The sequence below is a fragment of the Poecilia latipinna genome, unplaced genomic scaffold, assembly GCF_001443285.1.
Source record: "Poecilia latipinna isolate Pla-1442-1.1 unplaced genomic scaffold, P_latipinna-1.0 Scaffold760, whole genome shotgun sequence".
Classification (NCBI taxonomy): Eukaryota; Metazoa; Chordata; class Actinopteri; order Cyprinodontiformes; family Poeciliidae; genus Poecilia; species Poecilia latipinna.
Window position 1 is genome coordinate 59999 of NW_015113376.1, and position 19787 is coordinate 79785.

At 36.8% G+C, this 19787-nt stretch overlaps 1 protein-coding gene across 2 annotated transcripts in view; it reads left to right on the forward strand.

The window, feature by feature from the left end:
• LOC106955691 (contactin-associated protein-like 4) overlaps nucleotides 1–19787 on the forward strand; it is a 107131-nt gene that overhangs the window by 22235 nt on the left and 65109 nt on the right. For both annotated transcript variants that reach the window (XM_015046006.1, XM_015046005.1), the window contains exons 2-3: nucleotides 5938–6048; nucleotides 15479–15672. In XM_015046006.1, coding sequence (XP_014901492.1) covers nucleotides 5938–6048; nucleotides 15479–15672 — 305 coding nt within the window. The remainder of the gene's footprint in view (nucleotides 1–5937; nucleotides 6049–15478; nucleotides 15673–19787) is intronic.

Consider the following 19787-nt stretch of genomic DNA (forward strand, 5'->3'; position numbering starts at 1 on the left):
TAATTTATTAAATTAAAATTTAATAAATTATTAATTTATTAATAGTAATGGACTGCCTTTAATTTATTAAAGGCAGTCCACATGCCTCTCTCTATCAGTCCAGATGTATCTATCATGTATCTCTATCCAGACTGATAGAGAGAGGCAGTACAGAGTCCTGGTGATTAAAAAGACCCCGCAGTTTCTTTTTGTTCATGTACAGACCATAATATGTCGCCATTATGCTTTCAGCTTTACCAGAGATACTCTTTAAAGGGGGATCATTAGGTGAAACCCTCTTTTTTGAGCTTTATGTCATGTTGCAATGTTATTCCCTCATCAAACACATACCTGGAGAGTTGCTTTGATTCTTTCATGCTTGTTTGAGAAATCCTTTAATCTCCCTTTCAGTCATGCAGGGATGCTTTAGCGCCTGCTAAACTTAACAGATTTTTAAAACTATACATCGTTCTTTTGTTTAATTTGAATCTTATGAGACCTGCAGTGTTTTATAATAATGTAGTTTAATTGGCTTTTTGTCTATTATCCCAGTAAGGAGGAGACTTGGACCCTCGCAGGTCAAACTGGATTTAAATTTGTCCAGATTAGTTAAACACACTTGGATGTTTTCTGCTTGAAGAAATCTTATTGGCCCCAGAGAGAAAACAGCCATTTCTGGGTCTCATTATTGTTTACCATGATGAGCTCTGAGCCGATAAATAAGCCGACCAACGTTCATACGGAGAAGCTCAGAAATCTGTGTTTGTGGGGCTTACAGGTTCCCAAATGCATGACTTCATGTTCTCTGCTGTTTGCTGGGTGATGGATGACACTCATCAGTATTCAGGGCTTCCCAATCTGTCACGGACTCTGTGGACACTTTGTTATTCAGTGAGAAAATGTGGGAAAAGCTCATGAATAAGGCCAGATCTTCCTCCTTATCTGTAAGGGTAGCCTGCTTTTCAGGTCGAATTAAATGGACTTGACTTCTTCTCTCCAAATATTGTTTCAAATCTTCTTCTGGACTCCTTAATGCAGTCGAACTTACCATTTGTCACCTCAGCAAAAAGATAAACTTGACATTGTGCCAGCCGACGAAATGTCAAGAGGCTGAGTGATGGATGTCCAGGCGGAAATTTGAATGTACAGAAAAAATATTCCCCATCAATCAAATGTCACTGCAACTCTGTTTGGCTGCTGAATAACTTCTTGTTTTACTGGCAGAATTTTTTTTTAATTTCTGTAAGAAAAATAATATTTTTTCAGTCATTTTTCAAAACTGAGAACATTTTTTTTTCTTACTAAAAAGTAAAAAAAAAACCTGCAAAAGTTCACACAAACCACTTAAATTTTAATGTAACCTAGATGTCCCAAATCAAGTAGTGTGCAAGTGCATGCAGTATTTACTCTCTTCCATTTTTCCTTTTTGTCAGATCATCTAAAAGTTTTATTACTACATAAGCTTAACTTGAGTTTATAAATGATGAGTTGACTTATCAATGGCAGCAAATCGTGTTGTGTAACTATGGTTTTAGCTGGAGATGCAGGTTGTAAATGCCACGGAGGACGCGTTATTCTCCTCATCATCACATGAACAGCTCAAAGAACCTGTTTTTGTTTGAGTCGCAAGGCTTAATATTTGATACAGCATCGCCAGGGTCGGTGTTGAGGTTGGTTGGCTGCAGAGGCCAGCAGGTATTCAACATTTACCTCCATTTTCCTCTGAGCTGTCTGTGTTTGTGCTCCACTGGTCACACCGTCAGGGCCATCAGCTCCTAAATGCCAAAAGAAAAAAACATCTCTGTGCTTTTTAACTCCACTGCCCCCCCTCTCTCTCTCTCTCTCTGAGTTTCCTCGTCAAGGTTTACCACATGTTATCTCCTCAGGGATTACAGCTCTCCTGGCTGGAGAGCCAACCTCTTATTTTTCCTCTTTAGGTCACTGTAATTCACCTGCTTTTCACAATAAGAGCTCCCCACCGCCTGCTTTAACAAGTATCTGTCAGGTCAATAGCTCCAGGGATAGAAACTATAAAAAGGAGCATTGAGGACCAGATAGTTGAGTGAAAATAATCTTCAACCTAGTATTTTGACAGTTTATTGTCAGTTTAACCATAAGGAAATATGTGGTTACACATTCTGGAAACTGGAGACTTTAGGTTTAACCATTTTGTAGGAATCTGCATTCTGCAAATATTTTCCTTCAACTATTGCTGCAGGGACTTTTTTTTCTCCATGTCTGAGCCAAATGACAGAGAACACTTCTCTTCAGCTCTATCAACATTTGTACATGTGGCACCAGTTTGGAGTGATGCTTTATGGTAAAATGAAACGTTTCCAAATGGACTTAGAGAGTTTGTGTGGTGACAACATTTTGACAGATGCATTACTATAGTGCAGTTAAACCCACATACACTGCAAAAACACAAAATCTTACTGCATATTTTTGATCTGGTTTCCAGTGTAAGTATGTTATTACACTTGAAATAAGACAAAACTAACTTACAAGATCTAAGAGTTTGCTTAAAGTGAAAATTCCTTAATACTGGTGAAGTACTAATTCAACTGGCAGATTATTTTAGCTAGATTTTGTGTTTTTGCAGGGTAGATTAAAAGGTGAGGCTTGCATCTGCTTTAACTTAACGCCACAAAGTTGTCCTCGACTTAACAGAACCTCCTAATGAAAAGTACTCAGCTGTATTCAGCTGCCTGAATTGTAAGTTTTTTTTTTAATAACACTTGCCTAAGAAGCGATCATTCCCAGCTCAGGAGAAAAACTTGTGTGTTTAAAGGCAAACCTAAGGATCTTATTCTGGATTTTCCAATCCAAACAGAGCATTTGATTTCCTACTTTGTGACCAGCAATTTCTGTGTTGCTGGTCACAAACACTGATTTCAAGCATCTACAGTCAGTTCAGGACAATGATCCACAGATTTTTCCGATCTGTACATTTTGACTGATGTAAGTCATGACTGGTGATCTAATTAAATAAATCAAACGGAAAACTATGGAGTTTTGACTGGAAATATGGAAGTCCTGCTCTGTTTTACAACATAAACTCTTAAGTAAATTGTGCTGCTTTGATATCATGTTAATTTTGGTCCTTTCAAATCTGAGTGCGCATATTTGATGCTTAGAGGCTTAAGGAAATCTGGAAACAACTTCTGGCTGTTGTAAAGTCTTAAAACAGTTTCTTAAGCTGGTGTGATATTATGCTTTAGTTTTCCAAATTATCAGGCAGCAGGGATTATCAAAAAGATGTCTTAATGCTTGTAAGTGCCTTGATGTTGACAGAGTTATCAAACCCTGAAGCTTTGTTGTCAGAGTTGTGAACCCAAATCGCTCTGCAGGGTGAATCATGGTAATTAGCTGTTGTATCAGCAGTGGGAGGCATTGTTCTTTTGAATGTAGCTTAAGGTTAGCAGCGAGAGAGCAAAAACAAATATTCATGGTGCTGAAGGTCGCCTTTCACACACTCTATCTTTGATCCAATTAAACATGAAAACAGACAAAGTATGATCCAACAGAACAGATCTTTTCTGCTGACAAAATCTAGAAAAATGTTTAAACGACTCAATGAAACATGTTCTGTGGCAGTAAGTGAAACAAGATGGCGAAAATAAGTTTGGCAATTTTTTTTATTTTTAAAATGTGCAGCATCTAATTTAATTATAAACTGTTATAATTTACATCAGTGTCATTCTCCATATTTTTAAATCTAGCCTTTATTTTTACTGTTTTTTTTTATCATTTAATGATGCATTTTCTCCTTTGAAAAGAAAACAGTGAATGCAATAATTCATTATCAAAACAAATACAAGAGTGAAGGAATAACATGCTTATATTTTAAGTTTTATATTCAGAAAGATTTAATGAGTCAATGTTTATTACATTTGTTAGCAAAGTGATTTTTGTATTTAGCCATTTCTGTATTTCAACATTTACTTCCAACTTTGGCAGTCCTGGTTTTCCATATATTCCTTTATGTTTTTATAACTGGACTCTCCTGAAAATCCTCTCTCTTTTCCCCCTTTATGTTCTCTTATCTTCAGGGAGTAAAGCTTGAGAAACAGACTAAACCTAAACCAATTTGAATAAAACTATTTTCATTTAAAAAGCTGATGGTTTGGAGATAAACGTGTCTGACTTCTCAGCACCAGTGAGCTCCCATCATGCTGCGTTTAACAACTTAACTGTCTTTCTCCTCGGCTGGGAAAAAGACCATAATCCATCTCCAGCTGTGTCACATTTTTCGACGTCTTCTCTTTCATGACTTGGAACAATGGGACTGTTTATATTCCTGCTAAGAGAAACAACAGGGATTGTTTTCACTTAGCTGGCATTAACCAAAACTCAGTTTCTGGGTTGTTTAAAAGGGCTTCTGGAAGCTGAAAATGTCATTGATTTCTGACTTGGATGGAAATGTTGATACATTTGAACTCACCTTTGGGTGTAGGGAGTGAGGGTTTTGCTATTCAGGGGAAGCTCTGGGGAAGTTCAGGCATTTGATAAGGATGCCTGTCTTAGACATTTCCCATTAAGAGGAAGCCTGAGGAGGCTGACCCAGGAGTGCTGGAGAGATTTTAACTCATGGCTGGCTTCAGTATGTCAAACAGGAGCACAGATTTCCTTAATTTTTGGTGGTTGGCGGTCAACTGATCTTATCCAACTCTGGAAAAGTCTGAAAATCAGACACTTTCCCCTGATTTTTTGCCACCAAGTCACATCTGCACATACGGTTCTCGATAGTCACCTCATTGTTGCTAACTAAGCAAGTTTGTTGCTGTTTTTAGCTACTTTTTTTTATTCAAAAATGCATGTAGTGACTTTTTTCTGGGCTATTGGGGACTTTGGCAACAACACCTGACCGTGTTAATTATTCACAAGATTGGTATTGACCGAAATCAGAATCGGCAGGTCAGGGTTTTTAAAAATTGGCCGGAAAAATGCAATCAAAGCGCCCTCAGAATACCAAAGAATCCCTCTTTATCAGATTATCAGATGGAGGTGGAGCTGTTAAAGGTTTGAGTGGCAGGGATGCATATTACAGTGCTGATTCAACCAGTGCAGTGATGTTAGATTTAGGGATGCAAGCAGTTAAATTACTTAAGATTAACTATGAATCAATGGTTTATTATATTGAAATTAGTCCCAATCTGGCCAGGATTACAGTGAAATGGGATGCAAACAATTAATTGATGATTAATGGTTTATTAGATTAAAATTATGTCAGTTCAGTTAACTAATAACCTTTGCTTAGACCTTATTGTAGTGTTGTAGTCTGGCCTCCATCCAGCAGAGGATGACACTGGTTATCTATAAGCAGAGCCAGTTAATACAGAAATAATAATGGCGGGGCTAGGAAAGAGAAACGGTCCAAACAAAGTCCGTTGTGGGATGCATAATGCACTTTATGCGGTTCTGTTTTGAAATATAAACACTCAGCTAACACTTTAAGTTTCCTCTTGATAGCGCTCATTTGGCTAAGCTCAGATTTTTAAGAAGATCTCCACTTATCAATTAATCACTACTCAATTTATAAGATCAGTCAACTTTAGATTAATTCATTCGTCGCTAACTTTAATCCGTTGTTGGAACGTTGGTTTATGTTTACACCTGAAGTAACACAGGCGGCTCTGTTGTTTCCTCCAGGAAAGAACTTGTATTGATATTTAAAGAACAATTTTTTAAAAAACTTTCTAGTTAGAAGGTATTTTGAAGTGTTGATGTCTGGAAAAAGGTTTTTCATGATTTCTACTCTTCAGCTTCAAGCATGACTTAACCAGTTTGAAAATTCCTCTGCAAAACTCCTTGTTTAATGAACAAAGGATCTATCTTTTGACAACACCTGTATGGAATCCGTGAAGGCTTTAAACAAGCTCTCTGTATAAGGATTACATCAGAAACACCTGCAGTTATTTTCGTAACAGTCTCTGCTTCATCCTTCTTGTTTTGCAGAGGTGTGTGACAGCGCTCTGGTTTCCAATCTACCGCCGTCATCCTTCAGGAGCTCCTCCCAGCTGTCCAGCAGCCATGCACCGGGTTTCGCCAAGCTCAACCGGAGAGACGGTGAGCACCAGCAGTCGCTTGATGATGCATGTCTGCCTGTGTTTGTCTGGTGTGTGTTTCTAAGTGGGCTGAAAGCTGAAAGCACTGTAATTGCTTTGAGTACTAGAGCCTGACGCATTGTTGTGTTTCTGAGAGGAAATGTGTGGAAGTGGAGAACATGTAACTAATAGAGACAACACTGTGGAGGTATTAGAACCGATCTGTTGGTCTGCTCTTTCTAAATGGAAACCTGTCATGAAGTTTGGGTTTGTGGTTGGACCAAAATGTAGACTGGAGCTGTTGATGAACATCATGAGAGTTTATTAAAACCAACAAAAAACTCACATAAAAATCCCAGCAGAGATCAGTGGCAGGTTGTAATGGCCAGTGGAGAACTTTATGAAAACCAGTTTCTCCACAACATTGGATAAATATTAATATTGTGCACAAGGGATTTGTTTCAGAAAAGCTTTTACTAAGCCTATCGCAGCAAGCAATAAATCAATTAATTGCATGATAAATTAAAATGTGCTCAATCATTTGTACTTCCATAAATGTTTTGTTGAGTTTCTATCTCTTTCTACCAAACACTGTATAACAAAATTTTCAGTCTGGTGCTCTATAATTCATTTATTTTGTTGTTTTGGTTGTTTTGTTCATTTATTGTGGATATGTAGTGAATATTACAGTGTTAAATATTTATTAATATTTAAAGTTTTTTGATCTTTTAGAATTGCATCATTAAACCTATTATACTTGAAAATGGCCTCAAAGAGTTAGGGTTGATTGGGACTAATGTCAGAAAAAGCATGTGGATATATTGGGACATTATTTGTCGCGGACTAGTACGCAGGAACCTAAATTTTGGTTTTAATAAATAGTCTTTTTTAGTGATATTATACAGAGTTTTCATGTGGATGAAAACCCAAAACACATAAACATGTATTGGTTTCTCAGATATCCGGCTATATGTGAAAGAGCAGGTTGGTGCAAATGAAGAAATAATTAACAGTTGGGATGGTGAGGTGAAAAAATAAGCAAACAAGAGAATAAAAGGGGAAAGACACCCTGAAATAAATACAATTCTAACAAAATAAATCATTAAATATGTCAAGATATAAAACAACAGAGAAATGATCAAAAGATAAAAATAACACCAGAGGATCATAAGAAAACCTCTCCAATTAATCATAATCAAGGAGATTCTTCTTGAGTTTATAAAAGTTGAAAGGTGACTTTTAAAATAACATGAAAGAAAACCCAACACTGTATTGCTGCTGTCTGTACTGAAGGCTTATATACGGAGGATAAATGTGGATAGTATTTGCCCGTCCAGCATGAAATCCCGACTGGGAGCGGGAATGCGGCTTTGACAAAATAAAGATTGTTGTTTCACTGCTTCATCCTGACATCAAATCCCAGAGCCAGCTGGGAAGGAAAGACAGGTTTATCCTGGATCGGAACCATTCCCACCGCATGGGACACAGAAACCTGGTGAACATGAAGAAGACTGACACCATTTCAAGCTTTTTTTAAAGTTTGGCCTCTAAGTGGCAGAAAGCATCAACCTGATATCTTTGAACCATTTAACTTTGAATACTTTTTCATTTCACTGAGCCTTAAATAACATTCAATTTCAGTTTAAATCTCCGGTGCTTCTGTTAGCTGTAAATTAAATGAGGTCACAGCAGTCCTTCCTGTACTTTCTTAGCCTGAAAACCTCATTTTTATAGTTGCCCTTTCTTGACACTTGCTGCTTTAAAGCCTACTTCTATAATGAAGCTGACATTTTCTCTTCTTTGATTAACCAAGACTGGTCAAAAATGCTCTATATCTGAAAAGATTCATACATCCACTGACTGGGTCGCTAAAGTTCAAATCAATTCAATTCAGTTCAGCTTTAATTGACAGCAAATGTCATCTCAAGCACAATAGATGTACAATTACATTACAGTTTAGATCCATTCAACCAATTCCAATAAGATCTGATCGAAGGCCATGGATTGGATTGCTCTTTGCCAGCCACATGGAGCTGACATCATCAATGGCGTCTGTCTGTCTGTCCATCTGTATATATGTCTGTCTATAGATCTGTATATTTATCTATCTTTACATTTTTAGATTATTTAAGGGTTTATTTTTACCCACTTAAGTTTATTTCAATTACATTTTCTCAGTCATTTTACAGAAAATACAAAGTTCTTCAAAATTTTAAGAATTACAGCAAACAGCAGAGTATAAAACAGTAATCTTTAGAGGTTGTTCTTACCCAAATCAGGTAATACCTGGAACATTCACATGTTTTCAATTCACATGGAAAACATGTGAAGAATTGTACCTGAAATGTGTCTGTAAGCTGTAAAATCCGACAGACGGAGGATCTCCAGGACGTCTAGCTGGATCTGAATCTGGCTCTTCTGATTTGAAGTCAGCAGATAAAGAAGTTACTGATGCAGGATCCCAGGGAGCAAACCCTGCTGTTTGTTGAGGAAGCTGATGAATAGATGGATTTCTCTCTTCTTATTTCCATTTCCTCCTCCTGCTGCTGCTGTTTCTGTCAAAGCTCAGATTTCACCAGTTGTTCTCTGAGGAACGCCCTCTGAGTTCACTAAGGCTACAAACATTAGAAGAGTTTTGTTATCAGTGTTAGTACGGGTGTTGAAATCCTTGAAAATGCTTGAGTTTCAATCAGGTGTTTTCAAGGTTTGGAAAGTGCGTGATGTCTACATAAAGTCCCTGAAAGTTCTTGATCTTCAAACAGTTTTGTAATAAAGTGCAAACTAATGCTTGAATAATGTTTTGTTCTTGGATCACACAAGGCGTGTTTGTTAGACATTTCAAGACATATAATTTTGTTATATTTTAGTTTATTCTGTCTCTTATATGTAGAATACAGTTATATTCCTGTTATTAATAACAGTAATAAATGTTATCACATAATAGTGAATTAAAGCTGTTTTCTTAATTCATTTATATTGCTTTTAACTCCAAAGTGTGCACTGTAAAAAAAAAAAAAAAGGAAACCACAGCTACTGGTATTTTACCGTAAATTAGAGACATTGTTTTCTTTTCAGTTTTTTACAGTGTGGTGCTGGAAAAGTTTGAAAACTTACTTTGAAAATGCTTGAAAAGTGTTTGAATTTACTGTGAGAAAAGTGTACAAACTCTGTGTTATGTAATCCACGCTTGATACCTGAACATGATATCTCTAAATGATTTTCCCTTTTAAACCAAAGTGCTTTGGACCCGTAAAACATGATCGCACAGCTTTACCTCACCTCCTGTTTTTATTTTTTTTATTTTTATCCCCCTAATTCGCCTCTCCTTCTCCTTTTGTTGGCCCCAAAGTGTATGTGTCAATCTTCTGCTCCTTCTACGCTAAGTTCCATTTTCTTTAGCAGGAACTAATTTAGCCGGCGCTGTCCTCTTGCCAAATGTTAATAGCACTCTTCATGTTTAAACATTTTCTTTCTTCTGTAGGCAAAGCTGACAGTTATCAGTGACTCTGCTACAATTATGCCGAAATATGACTTGAAAAGAATTGCTGCGCCAGAGTAATCTTTTTCCCTCAGAGATTTGAAGGCTGAATTAAAGTTTAATTGAAGCCTGTGTATTGGGGCTGTGTAAGAACAGCCGACGAATCGGTTGTTGACGTTCATATTCAGTTATCCTTTCTGACCTCCACGACGGCTCATTGTGCAGCATGATTAACATTTCATATCTGTAAAACATATCTGCATCTATTTCACATGTTTACAATAACAAGAAGCAGAATAAATAGTTTCAGTTCATCTAATGTTTGCAGTTTATCATAGTTACTGAATTGATAGCTGTTTAATTCAAAATAAAATAAATGCTGTCATTAATGTATACAAAATAAAACACCATAATGAAATTAATTAAGAAATAAACCACAAAATAAATAAATAAAACTATGACAAAATAACCTCAACGTTAAAAAAATATTTAGTAAAATATTTATTTAGTTTTGTGTCATGGGGACTTTTTGTTAATTGGTGGAGTAATTATGGATGGATGGATGGATGGATGGATGGATGGATGGATGGATGGATGGATGGATGGATGGATGGATGGTTGATGAAACGATGGATGGATGGATGGATGGATGATGAAACGATGGATGGATGGATGGATGGATGGATGGATGGATGGATGGATGGATGGATGGATGGATGGATGGATGATGAAACAATGGATGGTTGATGAAATGATGGATGGATGGATGGATGGATGGATGGATGGATGGATGGACTTTCCAGATTTCACGTATCAACAGCTCTCTTGACGTTGCCATAGCAACATTGTAGCTCAATGCTCTACACTATAATAATGCAGAATGTAGTTTTAAATCCTAAAACCAGTTTAAAGATTAACATTCTTCTCACAGGCTGTCAGTGAAACATCCTGAAGAAAAAAACCGGTCTGAACCGGTTTGATACTCTTAATACTGAATTATCCAGTGAATTGAAACGATTGAGCTTGAGGTGGCAGGATTTTTCAGGCTGCAGTTCGGCCCTCAGAGTAGTGATGTCACAGTCCTGACCTCCATTAATCTTCACTTTCAGCTGTGGGTGGTTGCATCTGCCACCTTGACAGACACATGGGAGAAAGGAGCCAAAGATATCTCTCTGATTTAAAGCGACAGCCATGACTTGAAGTGTTCAGACCGTCCACCGGAGGTTCACCTCCATTATATTAGTCGCAGTTATTCTGACGTAGAGGACATAGAGTCTCTATACGCCTCTCATTCCCCAAGTTGTTTTTCTTTAATCTCCTTCTCCTTTCCTCTACAGTCTAATCGCCATGTGGAAAGGTCAGAGTGTCTGCCCTTTTCTTCTCTGCTGCCACCGAACACGTCTTTTAGTCAAGTGGTTATTAGCTCTGGCCTTTAGCTCTTTAGAGATCGGCTACCCGACCGACGCTGATTCATTTTCACTGCTTTTTGTTCTCTGCCTGTCACACAGCGATCACAGCTACGTCTCACTGGCAGAAACATCAGTAGTTCAACCTGTTGCTGCCTTCAGCTTTACATGACACACAAACTGAGAGTCCCTGCATCAGCAAACACATCAGCAAATACAGATTTAGTAACGGGTAAAAACAACCAGTATACGTTACTCACTGTGTCCTGTCTGTTAAAGACCTATTATGCTTTCTTGAACAGGAAGGTTAACATTGCAAAACATGTTAATTAAGACTTTTTTTTGCACAAAATCATTCTTAAATATACAGTTTTACTCTGGTCAGTTATGTCTATTTTGAGGTGTTTCAGGGTGTCTTGTCCCTTTAAATCCCAATAAACTGCTCCTGGCCACGCCCCCCTTAACTCAACATTAACAGTTACACTAACTGCACAAACAGATGGTAAATGGACTGAACTTATATAGCACTTTATCCAATCATTTTGACCACTCAAAGAACTTTACACTAGAGTCACATTCACCCATTCGCACTCACACCACATTTATACACCAGTATGCAGATCAGTAGGCAATTTGAGGTTAAGTGCCTTGCCCAGGGGCATGTCAACACATGGCAGGAGGAAGCTGGAATTGAACCTACAACCTTCCGATCGCAAGACGACTACTCTACCCACAGAGCCACAGTCGTGCAATTATACAACTTTACAGCTTTGAAAAGCATTAGTAGAGACTTTTGCACAACCAGCAAGAATGCATTAAGTGGTTTCTGGATGGCAAGTCAGCAACAAAGCACTTGTCTTTTCCAGCAGCCATTGTACAGCACAGACAGCAGTAAAACCAGCTGACCAAACGTGTTGGAGTTCAGTTTGGGTTTCTAGGTAATGGGTGGAACTTCACTGGGTTGCTAGGTAACAGGCAGTGCCTGCTGACTGGTGGTGTTACATTTGGAAGGTTTTTGAAATGGCTAATTTTCCAGACACCCAAAAACAATAACTTATTGCCAAATAAAGAGCTGGGTGGAGTTTTTTTTAAGCGTTTGTGCTGTTTTTAGGTGCAGTAGAGACAAATGTAAATTATAATAGATAATAGATCCCCTTTAAAAAGAAAGAAATTGTGTCTATGTTTTCTATCTCTGGAAGTTTCCCCTTCCAGAGATAGAAACCAGATACAATATAGATCTTCAGTGTACAACCAAAGAGGTAATGTTGTTATTCTAAGACAAAATATATTTTCACAATATATTTCTTTTTTCATTAGGTTTGCAAGTCAGGCTTCCTTACAATGAGCGCTTTCTCTTCAGACAGATGAGTTTAAAGATTCAGTACTGGGGGTGTGGCGGGACACACCTTATTTATCGAGATCGTGCAGATCATTAATATCTATTTAAAATATATAATCTTTGGCTGTTTAGAACTTAGGGTGTTTCTTATGAGTGATATATCAAAAACAAACTTGAAAACCACTTGAGATAATGTGTTAAATGATCTAAAAATAGGTTGTCACTAAAACAGGTTCATAGCCAGCAGATTGCCTCCAGTCCTCAGAAGAGTTAAAGATAATAATTTCAGGCGCAGCAGTTGGTTTGTGGCCATCTGGGTACATAAATGTGGACTCATGTTGATCTACGTTGGTCTAGATATTCCTACCAAGTTGCCAAATATTGTTTAAATACAAATAAAAGAAAATATATACATATAGTTTTTCATCCATTTTATCACTTTTTTAGGGATTTTTTTTTATCATGTTCTTTCAGGTAAAGAGCAGCAGGTTGTGAGAGAACCGGCTCCAAGGTGCAAAAAGCGAAAGAAGTCCCTCTGAGTGTGTTTGTGCCGCTCGTTTTATGAGCCTGCGTGTGTGTCCGTGTGTGTGTGTGTGTGTGTGTGGGCTCAGTGGGTTTCTGGTCTGCAGAATCCGTCCATCTGGTGTTTAAGCTCTGTGTGTCATCGTTTTGGCCCGACTAAATATTTTCCACGCACGCGCACACATTTTGCATTTAGATTTATTTATTTCCAACAGGTTTTTAAATACAAGAAAACAAGTAATCATTAGGATAAGAGAAAATGTGAATACATAAACCAAGAACAAAATAATTAGCTTACCACTACTTTTCCGTTTGAAAAAGACAATGAAGCTAAGAAGTGAACACTTATTTAATCCTATTTCAATTTAATAAGATATATCACTCAGTAATTATCAGAAACTTGTAATTAAAACCATGCTATGGTATTGATATGCCTGTGTAATATACTATCCTAAAGAACAAACAAATAAATGAGATTACATAAACAAAATTATTGCAAACTAACTCTAAATCTACTGACCCATGATAATAATAATTATAATTATAATAATAGCAGTTGTAAATAACAACTCCTTGCCAAAGTGCACCCTGTAAATTTTCATAATGTGTGTTATATGACAACAAATACAATAGCAATAATAAAATGACAGAAAAAAACTAATGATAATAATGTCAATAAAACAGCAATAATAATCTTCTAATAAATAATAATAACAAATGACAACAAACCAACTGTTTTTATTTTTTAGATTTTACTGTCCTGCAGCAAACACGCTCAGCTAACTTGAACTGAACCAGCCTGCATCCTGTTTTATTCATGCTTATCTGGTTTTATTGCTGCTTTTTCAGCAGCTTGCTGGGAGAAATTTTTTCAAAACTCCTGCAAATCTGTTTCTCACGTCTCAATAATTCACACTCTTATCTCGGTTTTTATTTGTGTGGGAAAACTTCTCATCCTGGGAAATCCAGCATGGAAGCAGTCAGCATGAATCGCAGCACAGCTTCTTTATTGATGACATTCAACATGAGGAAGGATACTCACGTTAGGAGGTACTGTAAAACTAATCAATGCTCCTCATTGATTTTCATGAGAAATTAAATCACCTAGCTGCTGCAAGCTGTAAGGTTTTCAGGTTACTGTCAGTGTGTTGGTGAAATTGATCTACATCAGTACCTTTAACTTGATGCTTCTTGTACATTTCAACTCAGTTTATAAGTTAACAAAATGTTTTGCTTAGCTATTAATCTTCATACAACCTGATTGTTCTTGTTCACTCCTTCCAGACTGAAGAGGATTGGAAACAAATTTAGCTAAAAATACTTTAAAAAAAAAATATTAGACAAGGGAGGAAAAATTCAGACATCTGTGCTGCTTTAAAATGTTAATTACTTTTATATGGTACTCAATGAAGAACTAATTTATTATTTGAGTTCACAAAACAGCAAAACAAAAGATTTCTTGACACTCAGCAAGAAAAATACATTGACATACGTTCTTAAAAATTACATTTTTCATGTAGATGTTTATACAAATGGCTTAAGTTATACATTGTTTTGTTTCTTTTAATTTTTAAAATTGGTTTTGATCAATAGTTCTCCAAGCTTTCTCTGAGAAGAGAATTAGAACCACTGAAAAAAAAAATATCAGTGGGTTAAAACTTTTGTTTCTTGTAAAAAATATAAACAAGGGAACAAGAAACTATGTTCAATAAAACTAAACTCAAGACATTTACCTTTCTGTTGTGTTTTACTTTTTTTGCTTTGCTGCTTGTAATTAGTAAGGATATGGGCAGAAATAAAATGGGTAAGAGAGAAAAGATCACAAGGTTGGGAGTCAAACCAATGGATAGATAACTAGGAATATGCTAACCAGCATGTTAGCATGACATCAGCAGATTTAATCAAATAAAACAAGAACCTAAAATAGTATGACTTTCTTTCATCTCTCATAAAATGTCACACCAGTACTGTGGGTTTTTTTAATATGGTCTTTGTTTTATTTTAGTTGTGGTGTCCTGCTAACTTGCTAACTAGTCACATAATTAGCCTGTTAGCATAACTGCAGCAATCAAAAGGAACAAATTCCAGTTGGTGTTGTCTTTTAAAGCGCTACTTATTACTTGTTACAGACATTTAACAAATTTTTATCACTGACGTTTTTATCAATTTTTATTGTTTTGGTCGCAATGTAGGAGTTTGAACTTAGCTGAGAGGCTGAGTTTCATGATTTATTATTTTATCATTTTTTACGCAAACATATTTTGTGCTAACTAAGGGTATGCTAACTAGTATGTTAGCATGACACCAGAAGTTTTACTCAAATAAAAAAAGAATCTAAAAACATATTTTCTTTCAACTTTTGTACAATGTTATACTGTTTTTTTCCTCCTGCTAACATGCTAACTAGTCACATACTTAGCGTGTTAGCATACCTGCAGTGACCAAAATGGAACAAATTCCAGTTGGTGTTGTGGTTTTAAAGCACAACTTATTGGTTGTTGTAGACACAAAATTAATTTTAAGGTCTTCGCTGAAGTTTTTATCGATTTTCATCGTTCTGGTTGTAGGGTAGGAGTTTGAATTTAGCTGAGAGGTTGAGCCAGATGATTTATTATTTTAGTTTTTACACAAACATATTTCATGTCCTCCTGCGCAGATAAACCTAATAAATCACACGTCTCTTGCTATTTTCTCCCCCTCTCTGCAGGCGCTGGAGGCTGGTCTCCTCTTAGTTCGGACAGGTATCAGTGGCTGGAGGTCGACTTGGGTGAGCGAACCAAGATCACAGCTGTCGCCACTCAGGGCCGCTATGGCAGCTCTGATTGGCTGACGTCTTACCAACTGATGTTCAGCGACACGGGACACAACTGGAAGCAGTACAGACAGGAGGACAGCATAGGGGTTGGTTTATTTTTATTTATTAAAAACTATGAATGTAATCATCAGACATGATTTTATTTTCATAGGTTTGCATTCGTATAGACTCCATTTCCTTTCCGGCATGTGCTGTGCTATGCATGAAGATAAACTCAGTCATCAGGAGTTTATCTTTTCATTTGCAATGTGTCAGCGGGTGTTGGAGCTCTGCTGACAAAACATTTGGCTGAACACCACAAACTCAGACGCAGTCAAGTGGGACAATTTGTTCCTTTTTTACGTCTTGTTTGTTGCTGTCTGTCATTTTTGTCGAGGGCTTAGCCCGTCTTAAGTTCAAGAGACGATTTTGCCAAAGTATCAGATCACAGCTTCACATTTTCCCTTTGATTTTGTGAAGACAGAATGAAGAGAAACAGACTGAGAGGTTAACAGATAAGACATGAACTGAAAAAAGATGGGTAACACTTTATTTGAAGGAGGGTGAATAAGACTGTCATGACACTGTCATAAACATGACATAACACCTGTCATGAACATGAATAAGCCTTCATGAATATTTATGACTTGTCATAAAGTGTCATTCGGTAAATTATGACACTTTTAATACAAAGTTGGCATTATTCAAAATGTCTTTGTTATGACAACTTGACATTAACCAAGAAATCATTAGTTTAAACTTTACCTTTAATAACATAAAGTTACCTAATTTTTAAAGTGCAATCAGTAATACTTTTATAACAAATTTATATCAGTAATGATTTCTTGGTTAATGTCAAGTTGTCATAACAAAGATATTTTCAATAATGTCAACTTTGTATTAAAAGTGTCATAATTTACCAAATGACGTTTTATGACAACAGTCATAAATATTCATGAAGGCTTATTCATGTTCATGGCATATGTTATGTCATGTTTATGACAGTGTCATGACAGTCTTATTCACCTCCCTTCAAATAAAGTGTTACCAAAAGATGCTCCATACGCAGTTAATAGACAAGCTGTTACATATACAAGTATAGCTATTTATCATCAACATGCTTATTAAAACCAGGGCTGCACAGTGGAGCAGCTGGTAGCAGTGTTGCCTTGCAACACAAGAAGGTTGTACGTTCAAATCCCAGCCTAGGGTCTGTGCATGGGCTTTTTGTGTTGTTCCTCTTGTGAAAAAGCACAACTGTTTAGTTAATTGGTTGGTCTCTAAATTGATGTGAATGTGTGTGTTGTTGTGTGTTGCCATGCACTGATCTGGCAACCTGTCCAGTGTGCATCTCGCTTTTTAAACTATTTTAAAATATCTAATACATGGCTAAATGATATTGTAGTCCCTTGACTGTGACGTCCTTTTCCTGTTTCTGTAACAAGTGGAGTCCCGCAAGGGTCAATTCTTGGTCTTGCACTTTTATTGTCCTAGTTGGATCTTGCACTTCACAAGCATAATCTTTCAATTCCTGGTGCCTAAATCTATCCTCCTGTCAAAAAGTATTTACATGAGAAATCACTCTTATCCATCACATAACAATAGTCTCCCACCTGATGCCAACTTGGTGATTTTATTGCTATATTTAGTGACTTTTCAGACAAGAAAAAGTTTTGTATCGGCCAAAATCTGAATCAGCAGGTTAGGCTGTTTTAAAAATTATTGATCTACCAGAAACCTGCAATCAGTGCATCTCAACACCAAAGTCTGAAAGGCCTTTGCTATGCTGTGGTATTTAAAGGCATTAATGTCTAAAAGCTTTCTTAAAGTCAAAGAACAGTGAAGGAGTCGTACTTTAAAGCTTTATGACTTTCCCTCTTTTCTTTGTGGTGAACTTGGCCATTTGGAAATGTTCAGAAATTATCTTTTGGAGTCACTTTTGAATGTTCAAATTATTTTGGCATTCAGATAATCTCAATGGTCAAAACTAGTTCCTTTAAAAATAACTATTTAATCCAGACTTAATGACTGTAATAGTTAAGCCAGCCCATGTTTTTGTGACATCTTTGCTTATTTGCACTGGTTGTTATCATTATAGAATGGATCTTTTAGATCTTATTAGTTGGTTTTAAGTCAAAACGTGTATTAGCAGCGTTGTATCCCTTTGGCCTTTTAATTTCTTAAAAGGTCAGTCCAGTGACAGGATGCTGCTGATGTACAAAGAGCTTATTAAAGCTTTTCCAATAGCAATTCAAATTCTTTTTCTGTTCCTCAAGTTCAGGTTGCGCTCCATACTAATCCTTACTAAGCTTAATTACATGCAAATGTTCCTATTGTTATATGGACGTGATTTGAGGACCCAAATGCAGACACAGAGAGAAGTTCATATGCACAATAAATCAAGTGGAATGGCTCGGTGGAAACTACCCAGGCATGCATAAACAAACAGGAATCATCATCCTCCAGGGTATTCTAAGTTTTGGAGCTGTTCTTGCACATCTTTACATCTGTAATTGGTATTATTCCTTAGAATAATATCAGTTATTCTAATTATTAATTGAGTGATCTGATGAAATATCAGTTCTGCAGATTTTTCATTTCATTGCTTAATCGTTTTAGAAATACATAAAAACATGCAAATAAACAAATAATTCAGTTCCTTTTTTAAATAGGAAATATTTTTGCATAAAAACCAACAATATCTTAAAAAAATCTTAACCAGTTAATGATTATTAAATAATTTGATGATTACGTCTGTAATCGATTCATCACAATTAATCTGATTAATCGTTTCAGTGCTAATATTTTTGGATTACTAATTGGATAGCTAAAGGTGTTAATAGAAGATTTCTTTTACAGACTTTGCACCAGGTGAACATAAAGCTCTTCCACTTAAGGAGTTCTGGGTAGAACAGATTTACAAACAGGGTTTTTTATTTTAGATGTAATATATAAAAATATTTTGTACAGTTTTGGCTTAATTACTGCTCTGTATGTGGTTCTTTCAGTAAATTGCCTTTTTTGAGTTTGTGTACTCCAGTTAACAATTAATCGATTGTTAAATCATTTGATTATCATTTAAATAACTGATTAATCACAATTAATCTGATTAATCGTTTCCGTCCTGTCACAGGCTGTGAAGTTTCTGCCTTCTTTTCGCCACATTACTCCTTCTTTGTGTTTTGTGGGTGTGTCTGTCATGCTTGTCCTCTGCTGTAGCGTAGCTGCAGTTTATCGTCCAGGAATACCAACGAGCTTTGATGTCGTAGCAAAACACAGCGGTGCCTCCATCAGCCCAGTGAGCCCGCCTCAGATTTGTTGAGTTCTCCGTCTCGTTTTCTGCAGAAACTCCAAATAATGCAACAAACTTACATTTTTACCCCCCCACCCCCCACTCTGAGCATGAACATTTACCCAGGTTGAAGTCACATTTGTCACGCTGCTGCACGGAGGAGTTTTCTGATTAGAAGCCCAGCCAAGGCAATTTCCCGTGTGGAGGGAATCCGGCTAATCTCAGCGCTGGGGATCCAGCTTTAAACATGTTGATCTGGCACTATGCATATATTCTGCAGCAGCCCAGCCGCATTTCAAAGTGTCTCTGAACTTCTCTGAAGGAGTCAGCTTAGGGAGTCTGTCAGAGGGGGAAAAATCATTTCAGAGCCGCTGGATCAAGCACAACACATTACCTACTGGGCTTCAGATCTCAGAATAGTGGGATGTGGACCAGAGGAGGCAATATGTTGTTTTCCTCTCTGTGTTAGAGGATGTCTTCCTCCCTCCTCTTCCTGCCTTGGAAGCCTGTTGGTGTTTGGAAATGCTGCAATCCATCTTTCCTTTATTGTTGCTCCTCTTTATCTGTTTGTTTCTTTCCTCCTGGAGGGCTCAGGATGTGAGAGCGGAGTCCTGATTGTTTTACTTCTCCCCTCTTTCTCAAATTTCCTTCATCACTTCCTTTGAAAATTGAATTTCTCAACAGTTCATTTCCATCTATTTTCTTAACATGTGATGTTCTGTTTTAGTTTATTTTGTGACAATTTTCAGCAATCCGTTTCTGCAACCTGCTGGTTGGCTCATGTCCAGTCACCATCTGCACTGCAAAAACACAAATATTTTGGTCCAGTTTCTAGTGCAAATATCATAGTACACTTAAAATAAGATAAGACTAACTTAAAGTAACTTTTCAGCACAGTATAGAAGGTTGTTTCAAGTCAATAATTCCTTA